The sequence below is a fragment of the Eretmochelys imbricata genome, chromosome 8 (genome assembly GCF_965152235.1).
Source record: "Eretmochelys imbricata isolate rEreImb1 chromosome 8, rEreImb1.hap1, whole genome shotgun sequence".
NCBI classification, from domain to species: Eukaryota; Metazoa; Chordata; order Testudines; family Cheloniidae; genus Eretmochelys; species Eretmochelys imbricata.
This window is the reverse complement of record NC_135579.1, coordinates 14,019,310-14,040,460: the sequence shown is the minus strand read 5'-3', so window position 1 is coordinate 14,040,460 and position 21,151 is coordinate 14,019,310. Positions and strand designations below refer to the sequence as shown.

At 39.4% G+C, this 21,151-nt stretch overlaps 1 protein-coding gene across 1 annotated transcript in view; it reads right to left on the bottom strand.

Annotated features, from left to right (window-relative positions):
• FSTL4 (follistatin like 4) overlaps positions 1-21,151 on the bottom strand; it is a 470,937-nt gene that overhangs the window by 19,984 nt on the left and 429,802 nt on the right. Inside the window, exons 7-10 of the mRNA XM_077824942.1 lie at positions 19,257-19,377; positions 6,386-6,547; positions 5,271-5,405; positions 3,620-3,646 (exon numbers count right to left, since the gene is read on the bottom strand). Coding sequence (XP_077681068.1) covers positions 3,620-3,646; positions 5,271-5,405; positions 6,386-6,547; positions 19,257-19,377 — 445 coding nt within the window. The remainder of the gene's footprint in view (positions 1-3,619; positions 3,647-5,270; positions 5,406-6,385; positions 6,548-19,256; positions 19,378-21,151) is intronic.

The following is a 21,151-nucleotide window of genomic DNA, read 5'->3' as shown; positions in this document are numbered from 1 at the left end:
AAATTATGACAATTGTGATAGATACATGTTATTATCTGCATGCACATTATTAGTGTTATTTTATTCAATGATTTGGTTAAGAATATGAATGCGCATTTCAGCTTTTAGTAGTCCTTAATAGCAAAAACACTGCTTGATAATGCCTTCAGTTCTGTGCAGATTTGGAGTTACTCTTCCAATTTACTTTAGTTACCTTGCAATGTTTTAACATGATGATCCTGAATCTACTTCCACTAAAGTCAGTGTGAGTTCTGTGTCTAACTTCAATGGAAGCAGGACCAGGCACTATTTAAAACATTAAGATGTTTGTTGAAGATAACACTCTTTTCAAGGTTTACAGGATATTAAATTAAAATGCCCTTATGGTTAGTAATTTTCAATCCATCTTTTGAACACAAAAGTTACTTTTCACTAGTTAACCCTTGGAGTTTGACTGTCATATCAAAAACGTGCACCTCAATCCTGACTTGTTTACACACAGGAATGGTCCAATCGGTGTCAATAGGGCAATCCATGTAATGGTTTTCCTCATTCTAATCCAAACTGATTGAAGCATTTAAATAGCTAAAACTGGTAATACAAGGCTTTCGTGTTTAAATTTATATACATCTATAATACTGATGATTATTTGTGTGCTCTCCCTGTCCTCCCTTGCCCCAGACATAATGAAAAGTATTCCAGCTTTGAAAATAGTGTGACGATTAATTCTATATCTGAGCCACCCACTCTTCCATCCACTATTTTCACTGTACAAGATATATGCACATAAAAGCATTAATTATTGCATATATTTTCAATTCTATGTGAAACTGGCTGAGAATGCAGTGTGCACTCATTATATAACTGGGTTATAGTTGTGTACATGAAAACTTTTGAAAATATAGCCCTCTTTCAATGATCAACTGTAATTATTTTAACTCTGATTTAAAGCAAAAAGCTTGCTTCATGCAGCACAACATACAGTCATTAACTCACATCATTAGTTTACTGCAATATCTAATTTATTGTAATATGACAACATGAGAATTTGATCACCTTAATGCAGCGGTTCTCAGCTTGTTCAGGGAAAGCCCCTGGAGCGCTGGGCCGGTTTGTTTACCTGCCGCGTCCGCAGGTTCGGCCGATCGCGGCTCCCACTGGCTGTGGTTCGCTCTGCCCGGCCAATGGGGGCTGCGGGAAGGGCGGCCAGCATGTCCCTTGGCCTGCGCCGCTTTCTGCAGTCCCCATTAGCCTGGAGAGGTGAACCGCAGCCAGTGGGAGCTGCGATGGGCTGAACCTGTGGACGCGGCAGGTAAACAAACCGGCCTGGTGCGCCACGGGCTTTCCCTGAACAAGCAGTGGACCACAGTTGAGAACCACTGCCTTAATGGACTCAGCTGTACCCATCCTTTTGGTTAATAATATTTATTAAATCACCAGCTTTAATTTTAACAGTGAGGAAAAATAAGTTAAATTAAATGTAAAAAAAAAACAAACCAAAAAGCCCTCTTTCTCATCCAGCCTTTTCTCTTTGCCAAGTTTTATCTCACTAAATTAGCTCCTTTCTCTACAATGAATTTGCAGATCGAATATTTTACAACTTAATTTCTAATATGGAGGGAAAGATTTATATAATCGTATTCTAAACACACAGTTATTTCAGGAACATTGATAGTAAATCTGCTATCACAAGCACTGTTTCTCCCTCTAAAATTCAGAATTTAATTTAGAAATGTGCAGGTTTGATTCTGATCAGTTTACAGTAACTACACTGTATTTAGTAGAACTATTATTCAACTTTACGTATTCCTTTAATTCCTTTATTTTTACACTTTTCTGTCTGCTTATTCTATGTAAAGTTATCTCACCCCCTCCCCTTGAGGATCTTTAAGGTAGAACATGGGATACACAGTATATAAACAACCATGCACCATTACATAGGTGACGCTTGACTGATTTAATTCAACAGCAATTTCAGATCTGAGCAAACTATACACTCGAATAGAGCAAATCTAAATGCCCACAGTGCAATTTACATGAAGCTCAGCAGTGGAGAAACAATCTCCATCATTGTGTATTACACAGTAGCTGGTGCTGAGTTGGGAATAGGGAACAACTGTCTCAGGACAATCTGCTCAAGTTAGTGATCCTGCCACTTCTAATGACCCAAAACCTAATGCTTTTACACATATGCCATCAGCACTACTGGAGAGAATGGGACAGTGGATACTCTCTGGGTGTTCATATGCAAGATGAAGAACTAGAGGTCACTGAAAACTGTCACTCTCCTTATGCCTCTAAAATCCTGAGGGCAAAGCCAAAGCAAAACAAAAAGCCCTAAGCCAAGTGAAGCAGTAAGATCCTCTCTTTGCATATGTAGAGGACCGGGTGTGAAGTGGTCCTCATACTCTCAGCTGGTAGGATGGAAATATATGCTTTACCTGATGGCAGAAGGAAAGGATGCTTGTGCCAGATACATTAAGGAAATTGCTCAAGTACAATGTATTCACTGGTGAAGTCTCGATCCATAATGCTAGTAGCCTAGTATGATCTAGGCTTCCTTGTGTGGAAGCTACACAAATTAAGCCTGCACCCAATCCAATGCCAGCTTATGACTGAACTTTAAAAAAAAAAAACACCATTCACATCTTTTTAGCAGGTGTTTTATAGTCCGGGGCCAATTTTTCCAGTGCACATATGCAAGATCCATGCAAGATCCAAAAAGTGCCCAGAGCCAAATGTCCACATTTGTGCATGCAGTTGCCATAACTACGTATGCAAGTGGATAAACTGTAAAATATCCAGTTGGGGCACAACTGTTTAGATACTTTTGCATATTCATTTACTACCATAGCATATGCAAATCAGTATGTAGATATATTAATACCCATTTTTGCACATAACTACAGTACATGCACACACAAAATCAAATCAAATATTGGCCACAAGTGTCTCCTAAAGGAGTTTGAGTCCATTAGCTACTTAGGATGCTTTTTTCCTCTAATTTAGCCTTCAAGTTACAGAAATTTTGACCTTGTGCAGGACACACTATAAATCTGATCAGATTAGAGTTCTTAATTGCCAATTAAAACAAGAAGAAATGAGGCATCCTGTGCCCCGCATATCTTTAAAGGATTGGAGGGAGCAATAACTATGGTTTCACCCAACACATATGAACACAAGCAGTGGGTGTGTGTGGTTTACATAAACAGTTGTACATACTGTACTAGTAAAGAACAGGCCTAGAACAGCATGAACCACATGTTTAAAAATGGAACATACTGAATTTATATCTTACATTTGTTCATTTGCAATAAATTGAGATCATAGTTGTTCTGGAAATTCTGTTAAGCTACTGATATTTGCTAAGAATCTGACATTAAATTGCATTAGTGATTGTTTCTGCCAAATCAAGAATTTCAAATGTATCATGATCACCTATTATTTTATAGGGAAAAAAAATCAAAGGGATTATGTCCAGGATTTAGATCACGAAAGTGACATATATTATATGAAGCTTAATCAGACAACCGTGAGAGCCGATAAAGTTAGTGGCAAGTCAGTGGAGAATGGCCCATTATGGAATTATTGAAGCAGACAAGCACATTATCACTACAACAAAACAACTTTACTGCAGTACCTTCCTCTCGCCACAGTATGTTTGCAACTGCAGCATCAGAAAATTGGGAAAGCCAGAAAATAATTAAGAAAAGAAAAAAAACATACAATGTCAAAATTTTCATTGTAGCAGTTAACTGAATTAATACTCTGATTTTAAGTGAACTCTTTAATTTGTGAAAACTTCATAGCATTCATCCAGGCAAAGTATTTAATTTGAATAAAACATCAGGAAAAATAGACATTTTCAAAGTCAAACTTCTCCTTGTGCGAGAGTCCTGCAGTCCTTGCACTGGTAAAATTCCCATTACAATGAATGTGAGTTTTGCCTGCACCAAGACTGTAGGATCAAGCCTTGATGTACAAAATGGTCTCCTGAATGTAATTGTAGGTATGGTACAGACAGTGATTTCCTGTACATTTTCATTAAGCAAGTATAACATCTTTCTGAAGCCTAGAAGAGATAGTTATACCAACAAAATGCTTTCCAGTATTCCCCCTGGAAATGTTATGCAACAACAGTTAGGATTCAAACAACATCCTTAGGTATATTAATTGAATTTCAGTTTGTAATATTTCAAATTATTTCTCACCAGGATATAATTTTCCTTGCCCAAAGGTTCAAGTGAAAGTGACTGATATTTGCAAGAATACACAATTCTACTAAATGAACCAAGTATTGCCATGAGTGTGTGTATCGTTAACATCTAATTCAGAATGTGGTGTATTTTTGGGAGGTGACCTAAGCAGCCCACACCTGTACAATCTGCAGAACCTTTAGAAGCATCATTTGCAGAAGCACTCTGGAGAATTACTCCAAAGTGGCAACCAATCAGCTCTTCCGATATTGCAATTTCATGTTGGGTAGTGCTAATATAACACTGCTGCACTCTAACTGAAGACAGTGGCTAAGATTTGGATGGCAAAATATTTGTCTTTGTTATGGAAAATAATCTTAATATTTTAAAACCCATTTTGCTTCTTTTCAATGTGATACAGGAACACGAAAAAATTCAAGCAATCTGAACTGATGACATCCCCTAAAGTTAAAACAGTTTCACAGATCACTATTCTAGGCATCCAATATTTGTCTATTTTGAGTATTAATTGTCTTGAAAAAGGAAAAGTCTGTACAAACAGAACAATGAAATTTCATTTTTAAAATCAGGCAATCGTTAGAAGAAATCTCTGGGTTGTAGTCTTTTACAGCCAAAAATATTAGCAATGTGTTACTTTAGTAAAGCTATCTATGCTTATATCTCAACACAACCCTAACACACAAAAGACCCTCAACGATGTGATACAGTAAGTCGTCTATCATACCTCATGTGATATCTTCTCAAAATAGAGCCTGATTCTGCAATCACTATGTGGGCAGAATTCACCCTAGCTTCAATGGGAGTTCCACAGATTGTGTGGACTGATTCCAGGACCAAGTTGTAATTGCAAATATGTGATGCTTATTTTAGTGGACTAAAGAACACAAAGCAGATTACATTCAGGTTAGGCCTCTTCCTGTAAATCCTTACTAAGGCAACATTTCCATTGAATGTGTTCAGGTACACACTGATTAAAACTAAAGAGGGGAAATGGTAACTTCAGATAAACCACATAGCATTAGAACAAAAATAAACAGTGGGTTCCTAAAAAGATAAAGGAAAAATTAAGCTTACGAGTCTTCCTGGCTGAATCTTCGATGAAGAGAGACGATATGTCCTCATCCACTCCCACTTCATTTTTAGCAATGCATGTATAGGCACCGGTGTCTTCATATCGAACACTACTGATATGAAGTTCACTTCCATTTGCTGCAACGAAGACATCCATAAACTGTTCCTCACTGTGATAACACAGCTGTTCAAATGCCCTAGCTTCCTAAAGAGGCTTGTCATTACAGGCTTGCAAAGTGACAAGTTTTTACCTGTGAATATTTTCCATGTTTAAACTGAGATTTTGAGGAGTTTGTGGATTGCTAGAAGATGGAAGTGTTTTCTTTTCCTAGTGTCAAATACAGACTTACCACAAAGAAATAAAGTGAAATTCCACACCCAAACAGAATGCAACATCTCACTTATTTGCCTCGAGTAAAAATTTGTAAAATTCACCCTTTTTTTTGGTGCACAAAATCATACAAATACTACACATTTTTTTCATCAAACCAATGAAAAGCTGATTTTTCACCATTTTAGCAGAGGGTGTGAATGTTTTCTACACAATCCCACCTATTGTGTAGTTCTCCTATAATGCACTATCATTTAAAATACCCTTTTAACCGTGTGTTAGGTGAGGTCTCGTTTCGTTATATTTCTATTGCAAGTACAATTTACACATGATCCTGCTCGTTGTTAGCTTTTGAAAATGGGGGTCTAAAATTAGCAATGAGAAATAATTTCATTTGCAGATGTTAATCTGAAAAGGGAGATACATGAGTCTGAGCCTGATTCTCAATAGACTTGCATCTTGTGTAGTCATTTACACCTGTACATAGTGAATGTAATATATTGCCTTTCTGATTGTCCCTGATTTAAACCATGAGCGAAGTAGTGGAGAATCGGGTACACTGTGTTTTAAGAGAATGCTGTTATTGTTTAAACCAAGCAACATTGTACTTTATGGAAAAGTCACTGGAGAAAGAGATAGAAAAAAAGAACAGAGGTCATGGAACATAATTTTCATACTTTTGTGACAGCAAAAGAAAAAGAACATCTATTTTTAGGTACAACATAAACCACTTAATTCCCTTTTTTTTTTTTAACAGTACATAAGTTAGCCAGAATTCTGTCCTTACCTAGGAGTGTTAGTTGTTTGGATAATTTTGGCATGATATCAATGCCATTTTTTAGCCAGGTAATTCTGGGATTAGGAATGCCTTCTGCGTGACATTTGAGACTTGCGGATACGCCAGGTTCCTGTGCCTGAGTTTCGGGATATACACGAATCACTGGTGGCACTGTGGAAATAAGGAATTGGTGATTTTAAACTAACCTGTCAATTGTCATTTCTCTTTGTGCTTTGTAATCCACTGACTTTGATCTCTGTTGTAGAAAAAGCCTGATCCAAAGGATTGTGAAGTAAACAACATTCTCTTTTCCATTGTAAACAACAGTTAAGATTGCAGTGTAGAAAAATCATTACTGTATTCTGTTGACTGAATCAAAACAAAAATGCTCCAAAATTAACTTCAAGAGGTTATTCTTGAATCTGATTTTGTAGTCAAATCACCTTTGATTTTTTTGTTCACTAAGGCCTTAAACCAATTCTGACTGAAGTTATTGGAAAGACTCCCATCAGCTTCAATGAGAGTCGCATTGGGACCTAAGGGGATTACTCATGTGCTTAAAGTTAAGTATGTGCTGAAATGCTTTGCTGGCTCAGGACCTAACGATCTTGCTCTCTAACATAAACTGGAAACATTGCCCTGAAATTGGTGGGAGCAGAACTGGATTCTCTGCCTGCACTTATTCAACAAAAGGCACACAACTATTCAATATTTTTAATTATTAAGAATGAATTAAAATAAAATTGCTTAAATATTTACTACATAAGATTCTGAGCAAGTAGGCTATTTATAAATTATTGATTAAGTTGGAAGGTATCAAAAAATTGACAGTCTCTTGCAGGAAGCATTTGTGTACTGATTGGAAGAACTACTAATTATATTACAATTTCAAACAAGTTAATTGATTTTGAGTCATGTTGCGATCATTGCTCAATTCAACAAACCTTAGTATTACCCATTAACCATTCCTTCACTATCTACTCTGGTATGTTTAAATATTTTAAAATAATTTCATAAGTGTTTTTAAGTTTTTAATTATTTAGTTTTTCAGATAGGAAATTTTGGGAGTCAATGAAGTAACAGTTTAAAGACTCGCAATTCTGTAGGATGCATAGGCCCCAGGATGATAAAAGTACCTTCATCTAACAGCTGGTATAGAAGGAAACACCACCAAATGAACCTTATCTATGGCTTGTTAGGGTGCTTGATATCTGTCTTGGGGCAGTTCTAGTAATTAAGTTCAACAACACGCTCCTTAAAGCTTCTTTTTGATGAGCATAACTAGTGAGAGAAGATTCCATTCTCTTTCCCTTGCCTACTAGGTACCTAAAATGGGTATTGAGTTATCACCTCTGAGTAATCTTTTCAATGGAGTCAGACATGAAAGCAAGGCTTCAAGTCTGATTTTATGGATTTGAAAAAGACTGTTCAAGTGACTAGAGGCAATGAAGAAAAAAAACCACTCCAGAATTTACAACAAAGGAATGTTTTTAGAGTCTACCTATGCATTGGGTATTTAGATTCATTTTATTTCCTATTCATAAAAAAAGCACAGTGCACCATTAGTGCCCTGTCATCCATGGCAATAAGTAACACAAACCACAAGTACTTTTAACCAGACTGACAAGCTTAGTTTCTGACCCTGCCAAGTCTACTAATCATAGTCTGTCTAGAGGTATAAAATTGTTTAGATTTCATATTTCAAGAGAGCTGTGTGTAGAGGCTACTATAAAAAGCGAGCTTAGTTTTAGTCAATTAACATTAGAAGGGTGCAGTTCCTAAACAAATGGATTTATTGGCATTTGACTTAATCCTCCTCCTATTAAAATCAATGGCAAAGCTCCCATTGACTTCCGTGGGTGTAGGATCAAGCCATAGGATAGGAAAGATACATATTTTCTAATATAAATTATCCTGGGTTTTTTCAGCCCATTTCCTGCTCAAACGGCCTTTTAACTTTTGACTGCTCAAAGGACACTGTTGTGATAGGGATCTCCAAGCATGTCTGATGATTTCAGATTTTATTTTGGCATGGCAATTGCTGGATTTCTTTTGTTTACTGCAAAGCCTTAGGGTTAGATGAAGGCACACTACTTAACAAAGCTGAGACTTACTGGTCTCATCAGTAGGCTGCAAGCCAGAAACTCCTGAGCAGCAACCCCAGTCTTGATATCAATTCCCCATGTAGCTTTCAACAAACCCTTTAAAGTTCTCTGATTCAGTGTTCCCACCTGTGAAATACATAATCACCTCACTGAACTTTTATGAAGACCTGGAGTGCAGTGTTTGTTTCATGGAGACACACAAAGGGTAACATTTTCGAAAGAGCCAAAGTGATTTAGGAGCTTAAATACCATTTTCAAAAGCATCTAAGGAGCCTAAGTCCCATGACAGTCAATGAGGTTTGTTTTGATTCCTAAGGGCTAGATTTGCTAAGGTATTTAGCCTCCATGCAGATAGTTGCCTTGTCGGACTTTCAAAAGCACCTAAGCAAGTTAGACACCTGTCAACTGGCACACAAGCATTTTGAAAAGCCCACTAGGCACCAATCTTCTTTGTCAGGTGCCTAAATGCCTTTGAAAATCTGCCCTTTAGAAGCCTGAGTTTCACTGAAAGTTAACGGGATTTAGGCTCTTAAGTACCTCACTTCTGAAAACAAGACTTTCGCTCCCAAGTCAGTTAAGTGTTGCAATGCTGAGCAAAGAAACACTGAGATACCTTTAAAAATCTGGGCCTAATTCACTTTTGAAAATGGGACTTAAACTCCTAAGTCACTGAGGTGCATGTGAAAATCTTACCCTAAATCTAGTGGTGCTGTCTCAAGCAATCATTCTTTAACACATTCATAGCACTTTCTGAATATTACCTAGTTACCACTCACAAAAGCTGTGTAGATTGATTAGGTGTTATTGTACTCTATTGTACTACATCATTCGGGGATTTATCCAATTCCCATTTAAGTTAATGACAAAACTCTCACTGACTTCAAGGGTACATGTTCAAGCCCTCTATGAACAAGGTACTAATGAACAAAGCAGAGGTTACTTGGATCTTCCTATTTCTTCACGTTGCTTACTTGGATTAAAGGCATTCACGTACTTTATTAGCAACCAGAGACTAGAACAAATTTACACTGCCAAATGTAGCCACTAGGTATCCTAGGCACTGAATCAATGTACTACACTAAAACTGGCTTAATTTGAAATTATGGCCTGCTGCACATCTTTCTCAGAATGGTTAATAAGGGAATCACATTACTCTCTCACCTTCAAAATAGAGAGCATCTACTCCTGCTTTTTCCCCACACCTTGCTTCCTCTGGCCCCATTTTAACATTTATTGCCTTTCTCGTTTCTCATCCTAATTCATTATACAGGCAAGTCATTATGTGCAACTGGTTTATGATAACCGGTAAACTACAGACTGCACTTCTATTGTCCTTGCTACAAATTAGTACTGTCCAGGTAAGCACATTTGTTCTTAAACTGGCAAAGATATCAGCGTAAGACTTTGGAATATATGGACTATAGTTTGCCATTTCCCTTTGTGAATATATATCTCCAAAATGATAGTATGTCTACAGCAAAAGGCAACATAAAAATGCCATTATATTAAACAAAGTTGTAAAGGAACAGGACTCATGCAATAGAGAGATTCGCTAAATAGACTTGTCTGCAAAGGGCCTGATTCTGCCATCCTTACTCATGCCGTCTTACGTTGTGAGTAGACCCATTCATTTCTGTAGAAGAGCTCACAGTAATAAGATGCAAGTCGCTATGAATAAGGATGACCAAATCAAGCCCCAAAGCAATACATTGCTGCTACAGTATATATGTGCTTTAGAGATTATTTTAATGAATGGATTAATCATTCCTCATATGTTTTAATTCTTTCAGTTCGCAAATGAAAAGGATCTGCAGCCCTCTCTCTTTTCAGTTAAATGCCACACAACAAAACATTGCATTGTTCAAAACATGTCTCCACTGCTGGTAAATTCTCCTAGAGGATCCTCATAATTGAGCTGAAGAGCCAACTACCTATGGAAACTGTATTCAAGGAACACATTATTGTGAGTTATGCTGATGTTTTTCAGAGCATAGAAACAAAGGAAAATTATTCTCTACACCCAGTGGTCTCTTGATTTGCAAACTATCAGTTTTTGTAGCTGATTACAATTTTACAAGTGTCTTTATCCTCAGCAAAATCTTTTTGTTAGAAATGATAAACTGCTTTTTCTCCCACTAAACTCAACATATGCAGTACAGAATTTTCATCTGATTTCAGGAAATGGAAAAGAAAAAACATTTCCAAGTACTCTTCCTATCAAAGATCTATTTGCAAGGACAATGTGGATGGATTTGTTTTAATTTTAGATCCTTCAGCATGTTCATTTCTTCATAAGACATTAGGAGCAAGCTAGTGTATGTATATTTGCTCTCTGCTTTTGCCACTGCTATACAAATCATGAGATACAGACACATCAGATCACACGTTACATGTGCCACATAGCCACTACCTATGGTGTTGAGATTTTTGTGGCAGGTGCCTTTATGCTTGTGGCATAAAGGATGTTAGCTGACATAGTTTATCCAAGCCTGTATATCCTTTCTTGTACTAGCTTTCTTATGCATACACATCAAAACTAGCATCAGACTTTATTTACATTTCACTGTTAATAAACTCTTTGACCATGTCATTGGTGGTATTTCTAAGTGTGCCTTAAGTAAAATGTGACCACGATTCATCACTGAATTTGGTCTGCTGGTTGGATCATTAGCTTCCCTGGTCTGGGCTAGGTACCAATGGGGAGTGCGATGTGAATGCTGATCAATTCCCCCCAAGCCATATTAATACTGCATATGTGGAAATGCTAACCATATACCACCCTTGATGTTCCCTATGAGAGGGGACTCACAGTCTAAACTGGAAGTCAGGAAATGCGGGTTTCATTCCCGGCTCTGCCACTGACTTTCTGCTTGACCCTGGATAAGTCATTCAAATTGTCTGTGCCCTGTTTCTGCCTACGTAAAATGGGGACAATGCTTACTACGTCATAGGTCTGAGTCTTCATTCATTAATGCCTGTGAAGTGCTCTGAGATCCTTGGGAATCATTTACAGAACTGCAAAGTTATGAAACCATTAGCCTGCACCCAGGGGCTGATGTTAAGAAAAATGCAGCTAAACGTTGCACTGAGGTCCCCAAGCCTCGGATTACAAAAACAAGAAGACAAAGGCCCAAATCCACCATGATCCTCAAAAGCCCTGTAGGGTGCCACCTAACCCTGGAGTTGACTACATTTCTGCTGTTAAAGTTCTTGAGGTGCTTAGGGTTTCTGCCTCTGGGTATATGCACTGCTGCCTTTGTTCTGGTGCGTGAGGCCTAAGCCCCAGCAGATCCTCAAAGTAGGTATACTAGATGTTGCCCTGCCTATCTCACCTGTGGGGCCTCACCCAATAGGCGTTCTCAGAGCATGCCTAACTTCAGACAAAATGTGCTGGTGGGGGGGGGCGGGTGATAGAGTAGGACTCTCTTATAGCCTTTAACCCAATGGTTAAGGCACTCATCCAGGACTTGGAACTATGGGATATTCCGAGGTGGAACTATGGGATATTCAACTCCTGTTGAAGCTGTTCCATTAATAAATAAACATGCACTGAGCAAGAGAGAGACTGAGACTGACTCATTAGTCCTGTGGCTAGGGCACTCACTGGGGAGGTAGGAAACCCAAACTGAAATCCTTTCTCCTCATCAGGCAGAGGGGGGAATTGAATTGGGGTGCCAGCTTCCCAGGTGAGTGGCCTTACTTTTGGAATAAAGGTTATAAGGGAGCCCCCCCCCCTCCGCTGCCCCTTCGCCCCCTCAACCAGCTAGTTTGTATGGAGTTAAGTATTGTCTCTGCTGTTCTTACAAGACACAGCTTAGGCACCAGACTTCAGGAGAGGTCCACGGCTCTGGATCTCAAGAGAAAATAGGCACTTCCCTCCAGCTCAAACTTAGGTACCTAATTTCTTAGGCATGGGGATCGGGTTTAGGAGGACACATCCCTCTCCTCAGCATTTGCTATTGGCTGTGTTAGGTTGCTCCCCATCTGAAGTGCTGGCTTTGGTGGATCCCATTCTTAGACAATTCTCTTTCCCCATGCCTCATCCAGGGTTCATGGAGTCCACTGGGTGGCTAAGCATTTAAAAGCTTGATGCTGCAATGCTGAGCATTACAGCCCCTAAGTCCCTTTGTGGATTTGTGTCAAGAACAATAACGTCTTTGAAGCATGGTTGGGTCAAAAGCAACAAAAAAAGAGCCTAACAGCATGCTACAAAGCCATAGAACCATTAATATATCTTACAGCTGAAGCTTCCTGTAATGGAAGTATATGTGTGGTGTGTCATTAGAGGCAAAACAAAATTATCTGACCTAATGAAGTAGAAAACCAATCAAATAATTGAAAGAGAGGCCTGAGGAAACATGTTTTTCTTTCTTTTGCTCATATATATTTGGATAGAAAGGGAAACATTGTGTTACAATTAGCAGTAATGTGAAACTAAACCTATGTTTATTCTAAGATTCAAATGAGATTCTGGAAAGGATCTTTGTCTTCAGACAGTGACATTCTCTCTGGAATGCAGCCATCTTCACTGTGACAAAAAGGGAACTAGTGTGAACAGTTTATTAACGTGGTTGGGTGAAATGAAACGTTTCCAGAGGTGGATTTGCAATAAATGAGATTATCCTGTAATACATTTAACTAACAGAGATCGGCCCCAAACTAAACCCTGCATTTGAACAACATTTAACTTTGGGAGATGTTTGGATCTGGATTAGGATCTGAACTTCATGATTCATGCCTATCTTTAACCTAATCAATGTGGCATCACATGGCAATGTTACATTCCTAAAAGAGACAAAGGAGATTCCTGAAGTTAATCAGAAGATTGGTGTTTCTGGTTGGATGGAGTATACACTGGGGCCAAAGGCATTTCCTTGTATAAAATTAAGTGGAGAAAAAGAACAGAGGAAACATGTTTTGAAAACTGGAACTGCGCATGCTTATTGGGTATAGTTGTAACTATGCATTTAGAACTGTTGCATATATATGCCAGGATGTGACAGGGGATGTGTTAAATCAACACATCATTAAATAGGAAAGCAAGGACTGACTGAGTGCAAAGGAAAGAAATAATACAAAAACCGGCCTGGCATGTTAATCGTGGAATGATTTAGAGTAGCAGAGCAGAACATAAGTTTGTTCCTTTCTTTGTTGCTTGCTGATATTGCCAAATGAGATCTGAAAGAGGACATGAAGGCCTGCAAATATACTAAGTACCACATGTGCCCTTGAAGAAACATCTTCATCCCCCCCTGCTTCCATCCTGCTAACAGTATTACCGGCTGCTGATTTAGGCAGGTGCTCAAGAGATTGCCGCCTTTCTTTTCATTAGGATCCTTCAGAACCTTCTGCTTTTTCACAAAAGTGTGTTGCTTTATCAATAATCCTAATCCAGACAAACGAAGACCAACCACATAGCACTATTACATTACATTTGATTATTCAGACCCCATCAACCCAGAGCGTAAATTTGAGGATATTGTTTTTCCACTTAATTTAGCTTCAGCCAAAATACTGTTTAGGATGTATCAATAATAGTCTTCGAAAATACCTTAAAAATGGTCATTAAACCTGGAACGATGAGGAACGTTGTTTCTTTGTCTACTTACAGTTAAATGCATCTTCACTGCTTTAATAAACCAGATGTGTTATAAAGCATTCAGTTGCAATAGACTGAGGCCAAATACACCGCAATGTTTCGATGCCCCTTTCTATCATGGTTTTCTCAAAAAGAATACATTTCATATTTCTGAGGTATTACCTCCTTGGGTATTACCGTCTGTAGGGGTTTGGGTTTTGTAACAGGAAAAATGTCAGTGGTTCAAATATTCCCTTAGGGCTGCATTGTGGTCATGAATAGAGTCAGTTGCAAATATACCAGCTAAATATTTTTCTCATTTTGAATTTGCTGATTTGTCAAAAATCAAAAAGTTCCATGGGGACAGTTTAATTTCAATTAAGTTCTTATGGAACCCAGGCTGGGTTATGGCAGAAACCAGCCTGCCAGGCAGGTTTTCCTTCTAGCTTGTCTGCCTGAGTCTTCGGCAGCCTATGATTCCTTGGAAGCCCACACTTTCAGGCTCTGAGGGTTCCCGGGTCCCATGAGGGACTGACCCAGCATCAAGGTTCCATTGCCTTTCATGGAGAAATTCCAGGATTTGGGGTTATTTTCCCAAACTGGGACAAAACCAAATTTCAGAATATCAGAATCCTCTGTGGAATGGAATTATCTTTCTCTGCCCATCTCTAGTATGCTAGAGTTGCAGTAGAAGGGTGCAGGGAGCTACCATGAAGAGTTTAAATCAGTGGTGTTCAAACTTTTTTTCTGGTGACCCAGCTGAAGAAAATTGTTGATGCCCATGACACATTGGATGAGGATGGGGATGAGGGATTTGGGGTGTGGGAGGGGCTCTGGGCTGGGGCTGGGGGTCAGGGCTCTGAACTGGGGCTGCAGCTCTGGGGTGAGGTTGGGGATAAGGAGTTTTGGGTGTAGGAGGGGGCTCCGGGTTTGGGGGTGCTCAGGGCTGGGGCAGGGGATTGGGGCCTTACCTCCAGTGGCTCCCAGTCAACGGTGCAGCAGGGCTGCAGAGGCAGGCTTTCCACCTGTACTGGCACCACGGACTGCAACAGCCAGCAGCAGGTCCGACTCCTAGGTGGAGGTGTGCAAGCAGCTCCATACAGCTTTCGCCCGCAGGCACCGCCCCCCAGTTCCCATTGGCTGGGAACCAAGCAATGGGAGTGCGGAGCTGGTGCTCGGGGCGGGGGCAGCACGTGGAGCTACTGAAGTCCTCAAATCATGAGGTTTAAACCACTGGTTTAAATAGGTACATATAAGACATCACTGACATATCTGACTGCTTCTAACATTCCCTCTCTGCCTATGGGCATGAGGGGTACAGCGGGTTTACCTGGTGGAGCTCCATGGCTCCAAAGGTGTGCAATCATTTGGGTTGTGAGCGCAATCAAGATTCAAGCCTCCTACCTACGTGTTTCACTGCAAGCTGCAGCAGGTGCAGGGCAGTGGGAATCACATGCTACCCTCTTCTGAAGCATTGCTGTTGCTGAGTGCAGTACCCTGGCACTCCTAAGCCATTCTGCCTGCAAGTACCCATGTAGGCAGAATGACTCATGGGATCTCAACTCAGCATCTACAGTTCTGCTCCTTTCCTCTTCTCTGCTTCCCTGGGGAATTTCCAGAATTTCTCCCTAACTGTTAAGTAAAAAGACAAGAAATTCCTGAGATGTACTGTGTCTTGGGACACCCACAATGTCTTCTTTTGATGAAGCAGCATATTTCTGTCATCAGTTTTTGTTCCATTGCCCCAACATCAGATGCTGGAACAAGTAATCACTCAAGTATAAAAGCAGAGTTTTAATGATGTGGGAGAGTAGCCAAGCACATTAAGAACTACAACAAAGCAGCTTTGCAAAGCTCAAGAGCTCACATGGGATTACGGGACACTGCGTAAGACAAAGATTTCTACAGACTAGAGTATTACTAGGTCAAACTTGTGGTTCTCTTTGACATGAGTGCACATGACTTTAATATTAGTATTTGGGGAGGGCACTTTACAACATTACAAGGCAAACGAAGATGAAAGTTGTAATGTGAAGCCCTCCTTTCGATAAGAAAAACTTCAGAGCTAATCTGCAAAACTCTCCCCCCCCAGCACGTTCATCCACAAATACCACACATCCCTCCCAACAAGTTACATCTGAGAGACAAGCTTGAGTATGCCTCTCATTAGAACCACTGACTGAAAAATCCCACTTCCTTTAATCTTTGCATTTAGGTTTTAGTTTCAAAAGCCTTTGGGCCTTGAATTCTAAGTAATGACAAAGTCTACATTGTTGCCTGCCAACTAAACTCCATTCAAAGCTCATAATACATCATATAATGTACAAAAGATTACGTTGTTAGTCTGCTTTTTTCCCAACTGCCAGTCATCTCACAAGTAACATTTTGAGAAAGGAAACCTATTCTCACTCATTCTAGTTATCTTTATTCTAAGACATTGCAAGTTACCATACCAAAAGATGAGAAATTATTGTCCATAAACATTAGGATAGATTCCAGTCAAACGACCTGCAAGCTTCTTCCATTTGGTCTGCCCCTGTGCGTTGTATGATCTTGCAACAGAATGAACTGTCATTTGCAGGGGAAGGGGAGGAAGAAAAAAAAAGCACCTGAGTCCAGTTAAACAATCTTTCAGAGACGGCTGGGCCTACATAAACCAAACCAGCTCATTCTGAGAAGATGAAAGGAAGATGAGGCAACCTTCTGGAAGAATGAAGCAGTTACCCAGGGAAAAAACAGCTCCAGAAAAAGGCAGGTGAAGATACAAACAATGCTGGGAAAAATATAGACAAAGTGATTGAGGTAATATCTTTTACTGGACCAACTTCTGTTGGTGAGAGAAACATGCTTTTAAGCTACACAGAGCTCTTCTTCAGGTTTGGAAAAGGAACTTAGGGTGTCACAGCTAAATACAAGGTGGAACAGATAATTTAGTATAAGAAGTTAGCACATATTCTAAGGGACCATTCAAGGTGAAGTGGCCTTTAACATCCTTGGAGTCATAGGACAAAAAAGAGGGTTAGTGGATTACAGATTGTTGTAATAAGCCATAAATCCACGGTCTTTATTAAGACCATGATTTTTAGTGTCTAGCAAACTTATGAATTTGAGCTCTCAGCTCATCTTCTGAAAGTGTTGTGCAGGTTTTCTTGGAGCATGGGGACTAATAGGGCAGATATAGAGTGACTGCTTTGTGAAAAGTGTTCACCCACAGGTGATAGGCTATTTTTGTCTTATTATTTTCCTGTGTGAGTTCATTTGAGAGCATAGTGGTTGTCTGGTTTCACCCACATAGTTATTATTGGGGCATTTAGTGCATTGGATGTGGTATATCACATGTTAGGCATGTGTAGGACCCACAGATCTTGAAAGGTGTGTTGTGGGGGGTGCTGATCATTGTAGCAGTGGAGATATGTTGAAGAAAAAGATACTGAGCTTGGGGACAGCTGGATGCAGGCTGTGGCTTACCTCCCCAGAAATCTGTAGACTTGCCATAGAGAAAAGAGAACTACTCTCCTCCCCAATCCCACTTTTCTTTGTTGGTCAGGGTATCTTGGCCCACCAGATGATAGCTTGGAGACAGACCTCCCTGAACTTATCCACAAGGCCCCTACCCTGATCATACTTAAGTTTCCCAAGAGCCCAACTATGGCTTTAGTTGACTTGCATAAAAATTCCTATTTATAATTTCATTTTGCTTTAACCTCCACCTACTGATCTGTCTGTATTTTTCTGTCCTTCGCTGCTCTCAGGCTATGTCTCTTTTTGAATGTCTGGAAAGTGCACAGCTCATTAAGGATGCTCCTGTAAAAATAATTTGTTGTGACAAAATATTTCCACAAAACTAAAGCCCTTAAAATATCAGACACACAAGTATTCATTCAGGTGGAGTGGAGTAAACACAGCTATATTTTGCAAAAAATTTGATTCTCTGGCCAAATTAATATATTGGCTGAAGCTAGAGTGTATCAGTCTGTGCACTAACAATGATCATTTTCAACAGTGCCAAGAGAATATGAAACGCTATCAAATCCAGACAGTAGTAGTAACATCCACTTTGCACATGGGGGAAGTAACATCCACTTTGTAAATGATGGCACAGGGGAAAGGCTCTGGAAAATCAGGCCCAGAGTGTTTAAACAAATTGTTACGTTGCATGAGTTGGGGAGCTAAGGGCCTTCTAAAGGATATCCATGTGTGGGGCCAAAGTCTGAATCTGATGCTCAAGTTGAATATACCTTACTCACTGTGTATGAATGAAGTCAGTGAGCCAGATCCACCAGTTCCTCAGTAGCACCGATCAGATCAGCCAGACAGTTGCCTTAAAGGGACGGTCGAGGATTAGCCAGTGGTGAAGAGCTGACTCTTTCACTCCTCCTTCCTCCAGGTATGGGACAGTTAAGGGCAAGGAGGAATTGGGGCAGAATGCTCTTATGCTGTTTTAAACTATGCTGGGGGCCAATCCAGCCACTAGCCTTGGGAAAGCAAAAAGGTGATTCACAAGTGAATATAAGCTCTTCTCTGCTGGAGATCTACTCCACAGCACTCTTTAAGAAGTAAGGTGCTATTACATCAGAGTAAGAATGTCAAAATCTGTCCCTACGTGATCACTCAGAAAGATGTTTATAGTTGTTGAATAGTTCCTCTTCACTGAGGAATCCAAAGAGCCAGATTCTTAGCTGGTGTAAACTGGCCTCAATGGAACTATGCTGATTTACACCAGCTGATAGTCTGACCTATACCAAATAATTGGCTTTCAGAGTATTGTGCTATCATGGTATATTTATTTAAGCATTCCAAACTATTTAATACAACAGGAATCAGTTTCTGAAATATGAAATTAGTGATCTGAAGTAATACTCCTACCGATAAAAATAGCCATTTGTCCACACTATGCTGTGAAGCACTACAGCTTAATACAAGAAAATACCGTAGTATACTACCAAACATTTTGTTTGTTTTATAATGACTGATAGGATTTAGGAGGCAAAACTAACTCTATAAGGCTAGATATATCTAACGAATACTAACATAGCACAGTATGATGATGTGAATGTGCAAACCAAGAGCTGTGTTTTTTCCTTTTACAGAGAAAATTCGACATGCTCCATTTCATAACTCTGTGAGAACAAGATTAACATTCAGCATTGCTTACAGGAACGTTTTCAGTGGATTGTCATATATGCCATTTACTAACCATTCACCTGAAGGATGTGGGTCTGATACAGCTCTTCATAGCCGTAGGCGTGACAGGTGTAATTGCCCATGTGAATAGTTGTTACCTTGGTGATGTAGAGGGAATCATCTTCTCCAAAATCCTATAGGTAACCAAAGACAAGAAAGAGGCCTTATTTAGCAAATTTATTTTAAACGTCACACAAGACTAGGCTATCTTTTTCAGCTTGTTTTGATAGGATCTCAACTTGGCAACACAACTTGAATTTTCAGTAGTAAATTTTGGAATGCATAAATCAGTATGTGGGAGGAAATGAGTGACAATTTATGAGTAAGGTGATGCAACTGAAGTAATTCAATTGAGTGTGAACTTTTTTGCTTGGTGTTAAAAAGATGCTCGATGCTTGTAAAAAGATGACAGTCTCCAGCCATCTATCAGTAATTTATAGTGGAATTTAATATCTATCTACTAAGGTTATAAAGCAATCTCTAACTTCTGGGTGAGTTAAAGACCGTTTGGATCTATGCTGATCGCTAACACTGTGCATCTTGACCTAGAGTCTCGATGAGAAAGAATTGAAACTATCAGTTATCTATAAAACACCTTATATCAAAAAGGATTTTAAAAACAGCCTAGTTAGGAGGTAAGGAGAAAGAGCATTTCTTTAAAAAATGTTTTGATATTTTTAATTGGTTATGTGCCTTTCCCTAGCTGTCATCTGCAGCAGCTTTACTTATATTTTCTCCATGTGTAAGTTAAAATGAAAGTTATTCCAGAGAATTCTCATGTCTGTGTTGCTAGGTTTGGGTATCTGGATATTTTGCCCTTGTGCTCTGCTTATCAAGTTATTGCAAGTGATCCCAAACAGGACTATATTGGGGAATAATATACACGGCAGCTTCTTTTCTCTCTTCATTAGCATTCAGACTTCTGCTGCTCTAAAATGTTTACACTTTTATGCAAAACCCAGAAGGAAACACGTAAAAAACCATAGTTAATTAGCTCAAAGAATGATTTTTCCTTAATTAGCTCAATGCATGAAGCATGCTAAATGAAATCCTTTGCAGAATTTCGCTGGAGAAGTACAGTAAAATTTCATGCTATGTAATAAGAGGAATACAAAATAAATACAACAGGATGAATAATAAACAGGGATGCAAAATTACTCCACTGGTTAAAACCCAAGAATGTTTGACCAAACTCCAAGTGTGACTGGACGAAGGAAAGCTGCATATGCAATGTGCAACAGGAAAATCCCCACAGGAAGTTTTATCCGTTATGACAGCCTTTTTAAATACTCCCATTCAGAATAAAATACAATCCATCTGGTTTGTTTGATATGATCTTGAAAACATACAAAATTTAGTTAAGGGCCAAATTCTGAGTTACATGTGTCAAACCCTCATATAAGTGAGAACAGTGGAAATCTATGTAGGCCAAAATGTGTGTCTTTGTTCAGGACCAGTGGAGAAAGTTTCCATAGGGATGGGACAGATGCATCCAATGCTGCCCCCCAAACCACAGGCCTGGAGGTGCTGAGGGAAGCTAAGGTCTTGCAGTCAGCAGACTTTACCCCGAGCAAGCCCTTTATCCAGATCCTTCCAGCCACAGTTACTGGGCAGTAGGGCTCTATCATCTCCCATTGCAGGACTGCCACCCCAAGTGTTTCAAAAATTGAGTCAGGATCTCCTACCCTCCTCCAGTCATGAGATTGGTTTTAAAATAATGAGATTTATTTTGTTTTCTGGTTTATTTGTCTTTTTTATTTGTTTTCTGGTTTCTGAGCCACTAAGGTTCCCTTCTTCATAAAGATTTTTCTCTGCAACCATGAGGGTTAGAAACTGACTTTATTACAAGGTGGAAGCTGAGATTCCCATTCAATCTCCTGATTCCAGAAGCTGGGGCTTAAAGAAAAA